Below are 4,996 nucleotides of genomic sequence, written 5' to 3' on the forward strand. Positions count from 1 at the left end.
TTACAACTATAATATTATCTAATCCATCAACTGTAATGGCTCTTACACATGCTTGTCTTGAGCTGAGATGATGCATCTTGGATACCATTCTCTTAGAGGCTCTATATAAGAACATACTCTTTACAAATCATAAAACATGTAGATTGAGAGATATCCAACAATTTTGATACCTCACATATATTATGCCCCTATTACTATAAGGCTATAGCATTCAACATCTTTTCTTCTAATAATGCTCACACGGGTAAACAAAACCTTCACAACTATTAAAAAATAATGTTCTAAGAGACCACACTACTAATAAAAAGTGAAAAGAGAATCCTAGGCTATGCTATAAATATATTATTGAAATTAAAGGTGACTAATAAAAACAATTGTAAAACTCAATTAGTAGACCTAAGTTCATTCAAAATACGTTTTTTTTTTGTTGCTCCAATTCTTAAGCTAAAATTTCGAAAGAAAATAGGTAGCTTCAATGCATACTTTATCTAATTTATGGTTTGGCAATACAATCATTTTTTTTTTTTAAATATAGCTTCTTAAATTTTTTTAATTTGCTAATTGACTTAATTTTGAAAATTAGCATATGTAAATATGAGAAAAAATTATAAAACGTGTAATTTTTGGGCAATAGATAATCTTTGAAAGCTATAATATGTACTACTAATTGCATCCAATAATCTTTTATTTTATGGAGTTAATTTCTATAATTTTTTAATTAAAAATCATAAAGATTATATTTTAAGATGGCTAAAAATTTGCTTACCAATTATTGAATAATGGATTTTATAAATCTACTTATTTTATCTATTCTACATATGCTATTTGTTCTACATATTTCAACTATTCTATTTAGTCTATCTATTTTACATATTCTACTTGTTTTAATTATTCCACTTATTTATATTAAGATATCCTATTGCATGTACTAAGGTGCTTCAATTGTCCAAGTAGGAATAAAAGACCATATGATATGCAACATACACTTTGATGTAGATAGTTTTTTAAACTTTCAAATTTCTATCAATTAGTCATTATTTTAATCTCACTAAAACCACCAAATCAACCTCAAAATATCTTCTTTTACACCTTTCTAAAGCCAAATATTAATAGTCCAATTCTACTTAGCCTAATTTAATCTTTAAAAAAATCCTTATTACTAAAACTAAATTATTGTAAACTAAAACAAATTACTTAAATAAAATGCCATAAAATAGAGTGATAAATTCTACTCAAACTAATAGTTGGTGTAGAATTCTTCTTAATATAAATTTCAACCACAAATTGTCAACTTGGGCATAAAAAAATATATATTTTAGAATTGTTACCTATAAATCAATATTTGACAAGAGATATAACCATTAAATAGTGATTTAAAATTATTGTTAATTTTTCTTTGAATTAAAAATAAAATTTAAAAGAAAAGTTTAAAATATTAAACTTTAGATCTATTTATATCCAAAATATTAGAATTCAAACTAAAAAATTCTAAAAAAAATTATTTTATGTTTTAAGTAATATACATTAGTAATCTAAATATTTTTATTAATCAATTGATTATCTAATTAATTTAATATTAGATATTAATACTTATTGAATAAATAATTTAAACCATATTATTAATAGAATTTTTTTATATTAAAAAGAAAATTGAATTTTCAAAAAATTATTAATTATTAATTTTAAGCATGCTATATATCTAAATTAAAAAGAAAATTTTTATGTTATTCTTTATTTTGATATATTCTTGATATAATTTTTTTTTTAATATTATTAACTAATATGCATAATTCTTGATCTAAATCTAGTTGTATAAAATAATATAATAGGAATAATAAATATTATAGCCAAACTATATTTAATAACATAACCAACTTATTATTTATTATCTATAATAAACTTTTTGAAATAATAAAAATTAATATATATATATATATATATATATATATATATAATCTTTTTAAATTTTATATAAATATTTTTTTAAAATCTAAATTTATGAAAAATTCAATTAAAAAATTATTTGTGTAAAATTATTATCAAACCATATTTTAAAAAAACATGTCTTATGCTTTAAAGACACAAATTTGTGATCTTTAAAGACTATTATATTTTGGTTTCTGTTAGATTTTTTTTTATTATTATCTAATTTCTATATAGAATAATTTATATCATATATATAGTTTGATTCCATATTCTATTACATATAGTAATTTATTTAATAATTTAGCTTATCTATCTTAGTATTTCCATTGTAAAATTAATTTTAAATTTTAGGAAATGATAAAGCAATCCAAATTTTTACTAAATCAATCTCCATATTTAAACCATCATTGTATTCTTTTAACCTTATCTTTGTTCCTCTGTTTCTAATTGTCGCCTCCAATCTTGACATTCTCAATCCCCTGCCTTTGTTCTTAGCAACAAATGGGAACATGGAACAATTGGAAACAGGGATGGAGGCTGTATGGATGCAATGATGGTTAAGATAGAGTAGATTAATTTATCATTTTCCTAAATTTTTATGAAAATAATTATTATTCTATAATAAAATAAAATTTACTTTATATTTTTTTTGATATTATATGTTTTTATTTTTTAATAATAATTTTATTAATTATAATTTTTTTCTTAGGTTTTTTTAATTTATATATATATATATATATATATATACTCTCACTGTATTAGGAATTTTTAATTTTTTATATTTTTTTATATTTTTTAATTTTTTATTGTTCATTTAATGTAAATTATTTTTTAATATTTTTTTAAAGTTTTGGTAGTAGTTAAATAGTAAATTTGAAGAATCAATAAAATTTTAGATACAATAATGCTAAAAATAAAAGTTAAAAATATTAAAAACCATATTTTTTTTTATCTATTATTCTATTTCAAAGTATATAATATATGTTTTAAATTACAATTCATGATTATTAGAATTGATTATAAATATAAATTAGTATATAAATATTCTTTTTGAGATTAATTATATGAACATAAGTGTATTTTATACTTGATGCATTTTGAAAGATTCAAATCAAAAATATTTTTCATAAATATTCAATATTTCTCAAAAATAAAGAATTTTTAAAAAATAATTTAGACATCAAAATATTTTTTTATTTTCATTATTTTTGCAATACAATATGTCAATTTTAGTTCTCTATATTTTATGTGATTTGAATTTTTGAAACTTTGTAAAATAATCAAAATCAATCACAAGATTCATTAAATATAAAATACATTTTTAAATAGACCTAATAAGAAAGAAGAATCTTTAAATAGATATTTATATAATATAAAGAATTGATATATATATATATATATATATATATAATATTATACCATATATTATTGTGAAATAAAAAATAATATATATTATAATAAAAACACATCAAAATATATTATGTATTATTAACTATATAATTTATAACATATTTCCTTATAAATCTAAAAATATATTATATTGCATATTCAATTATTTTAGATGATATTAAAGAAATATGATATTGGAACATATTATTATAATATTATATTACATATGTTACATGACATTAATATATTGTAAGATATTACATATACTTGTACAAAATAATGTATTAATACAATAACATATTATTCTATAATGTAATATAGGCTTAGGCTACAAGCACACCCTAAGTTGCTATATGCATACCCCATTGTGTCTATACACATCCAAAACTTCTAATTGGGTCATCCAAATCTCTTTTTCCTTGTCCCTGCGTGGTGGGTACTGGTCCCCTCTCCCTCTTCTTTGCGTCCGCGCAGGTCCTGCCGCCGCCTCTCTTCTATTCTCCGCGCGTCCCAGTCTCCTTCCTTCTCTCCATACGCATGGTATGCATACCAAAACTGAAATGCAGCTATGCTGGATATGCAGCAGCAACTCATCGGTTCCAGCAAGGTCAAATAGAGCTTTCAGGTGGAAATATGGGTTCTGCCACAAATGCATTTCGAGCTGCTTGTCACTTCAACCCAAGTGCTGCAGCTTATACGTTCATGGCATGAATGCAAAGCAAAGTTGGTTTTTCTTGTGCCATTCACCAAGATGTGATGTTTGCTGGTACAGAAGTAAAAGAAGAAAATCAAGAGGTCGAGGTATGCCACACCAAAACTCACCTCCTGGATCTCGAATAAGAGCTGCACAAAGTTCAAGCAAAGCTTTCTTGCAATGAATGTCATGCATTGTCTTGTCCAAAGTCAAACCATCACGATCTATTCCACTCGGGTTTTTACTTTATCGTTGTTTAGCCAGATTCAGGTAGGGTAAATGACCTGCACCTACTTCATAACGGGAACATGCTTTAACTCTTTGGAAAAATCGGGCTGCAAGACTAATGTCGCCAGGGTCCCATAATTCACAGGCCACATCATTCCAAGGATTTCTTGTCCCGTGATTTCATAAAATGAGTGCGAACACAACAAGCGGATTTCTAATAATCCCACATACAAACACTCTATATTTTGAATAAATCATTTAAAAATTTCTGCAGTTTCGATTTAAATTTCAAGACTGTATACTAACAAATACGAGGAGAAATCACTGGTAGCAACTGCGAACCAGCAAGTTCCATCACAACGCGAGAGCACAAAACAAGTGCATCCAACGTCTTCTGAAGTCAATATATTAGTCAGGGTCATTGCCACAATCATTGTCAAGAAATATAGCACGAGCACACTCACGAACACATTCACTTCGATGTGATCCAGCCTGCAGAAAATCCAAAACCGTTAACATTAGAACTTTTACTTAGTAATTACCTTTATGAACCTAATCCACCAACATCCATTACATTACTAAGTAATGTAGTGAATGTTGGTTTTTTACTTAGTAATTACCTTCATGAAGCGAGTCAAAATTGTGTATAGACACAATTGGGTGTGCATATACCAACTTGGGGTGTGCTTGTAGCTTGAGCCTATATTATATAATGTATTACAACATATCATAATTCAATATAACATATTATAATGCAAT

General features: G+C 24.7%; 1 protein-coding gene across 1 annotated transcript; it reads right to left on the reverse strand.

The window, feature by feature from the left end:
- Positions 1-3,548: 3,548 nt before the first annotated feature.
- Positions 3,549-4,725, reverse strand: LOC141044477 (uncharacterized). Its single transcript, XM_073528828.2, has 2 exons — positions 4,138-4,725; positions 3,549-3,955 (listed from the first exon to the last, which is right to left on the reverse strand). Exons 1-2 carry the CDS (start codon positions 4,198-4,200, stop codon positions 3,665-3,667), a joined length of 354 nt encoding a protein of 117 aa, XP_073384929.1. The 5' UTR covers positions 4,201-4,725; the 3' UTR covers positions 3,549-3,664.
- Positions 4,726-4,996: the final 271 nt, after the last annotated feature.

The sequence above is a fragment of the Physcomitrium patens genome, chromosome 19 (assembly GCF_059467195.1).
Source record: "Physcomitrium patens ecotype Gransden chromosome 19, ASM5946719v1, whole genome shotgun sequence".
Lineage (NCBI taxonomy): Eukaryota > Viridiplantae > Streptophyta > Bryopsida > Funariales > Funariaceae > Physcomitrium > Physcomitrium patens.

Coding starts and splice junctions, on each gene's coding strand:
- LOC141044477 (XM_073528828.2), bottom strand. CDS start 4,200: ATGACATTCATTGCAAGAAAGCTTTGCTTGAACTTTGTGCAGCTCTTA. Junction 3,956..4,137: donor TCTTATTCGAGATCCAGGAG/GTGAGTTTTGGT, acceptor CATTTGTGGCAG/AACCCATATTTCCACCTGAA.